Genomic DNA, 931 nt, shown 5'->3' with positions numbered 1-931 from the left:
GGAGGCGACGCCTTGTTCGCAGCACTGTGTGTTAGAATTTGGTCTTCCTCTTGAGCGCGCCAGCTCGCCACAAGGGTGGCCACCCAATCCGCGGCCTCGGACTGTTGTCGAGCAATTGAAAATGTGCACGCTGAGTGTACGTCGACAAACATGCGGCCCATCGCTTCCACCAAGCGCGCGCAGAAACGGCGTGTGGTCTGCGCGGCTTGTGCGATACAAGCGTATCTCGAAGCAGAGAACACAATATGAGAAGACGTCCGCATCGGTTCGGAGAAGACACAAGCATGCATGGTTGTTTCATTGGCCAAAATTATGGTGGAATCCCGTCAGCAGTCACCTCAGACCCTAGCCCTCGCCTAGCCCAAACCTAGCCCGGTTGCAGGCTGGATTCCATCCTGGCTCAGTGCTTCGTATAACCAAAACAAGGACCGTGATTACTTAGATTTACACCTTTATAACAACACGAATCAAGGACTAATTGCGTGACGTTCATAAAGCGGTTCTAGAAGTAGCCTGACGACGACTAGGACGTAGGATCGCGAACGACGTCGGGGTCGGCGACCAAGCACGAGCTGCGCTTCTCGCGCCGTGCTTCTGCTTCGTGGTATTGGCGAACTGCGTGGTGGCGACGAAGGCGTAGAATCAAGGTCAAAGCGGAACCAACGACTGCGAACCCACAGACGCCGCCAATGACACCCACCGACGGCCCATATGATACTGTGTCCAGATCGTACTTGGTGCATCGGGGGCCCGTCCAGACACCGACGCACTGGCACCGATTCTCAACACATGAGCCGGTGACGCTAGCGACGGCTGTACAGTCGTCGTTGGTGTTGCAGGATGCGCGGCCGGCAACGGCAATGTCGGGATTGTTGGGATCCGTATAGTTGGTGATGTGGGCTTTGATAAACTCCTTCGTCGGGTGCGACGC

General features: G+C 56.1%; 1 protein-coding gene across 1 annotated transcript in view; it reads right to left on the bottom strand.

Moving 5' to 3' along the window:
- Nucleotides 1-432: 432 nt before the first annotated feature.
- SDRG_11826 (hypothetical protein) overlaps nucleotides 433-931 on the bottom strand; it is a 2,680-nt gene continuing 2,181 nt past the window's right edge. The window contains exon 3 of the mRNA XM_008617880.1: nucleotides 433-913. Within this exon, the coding sequence (XP_008616102.1) occupies nucleotides 524-913 (390 nt within the window). The 3' untranslated portion in view covers nucleotides 433-523. The remainder of the gene's footprint in view (nucleotides 914-931) is intronic.

The sequence above is a fragment of the Saprolegnia diclina genome (genome assembly GCF_000281045.1).
Source record: "Saprolegnia diclina VS20 unplaced genomic scaffold supercont1.44, whole genome shotgun sequence".
Classification (NCBI taxonomy): Eukaryota; Oomycota; class Saprolegniomycetes; order Saprolegniales; family Saprolegniaceae; genus Saprolegnia; species Saprolegnia diclina.
This window is presented reverse-complemented; position numbering and strand designations above follow the sequence as displayed.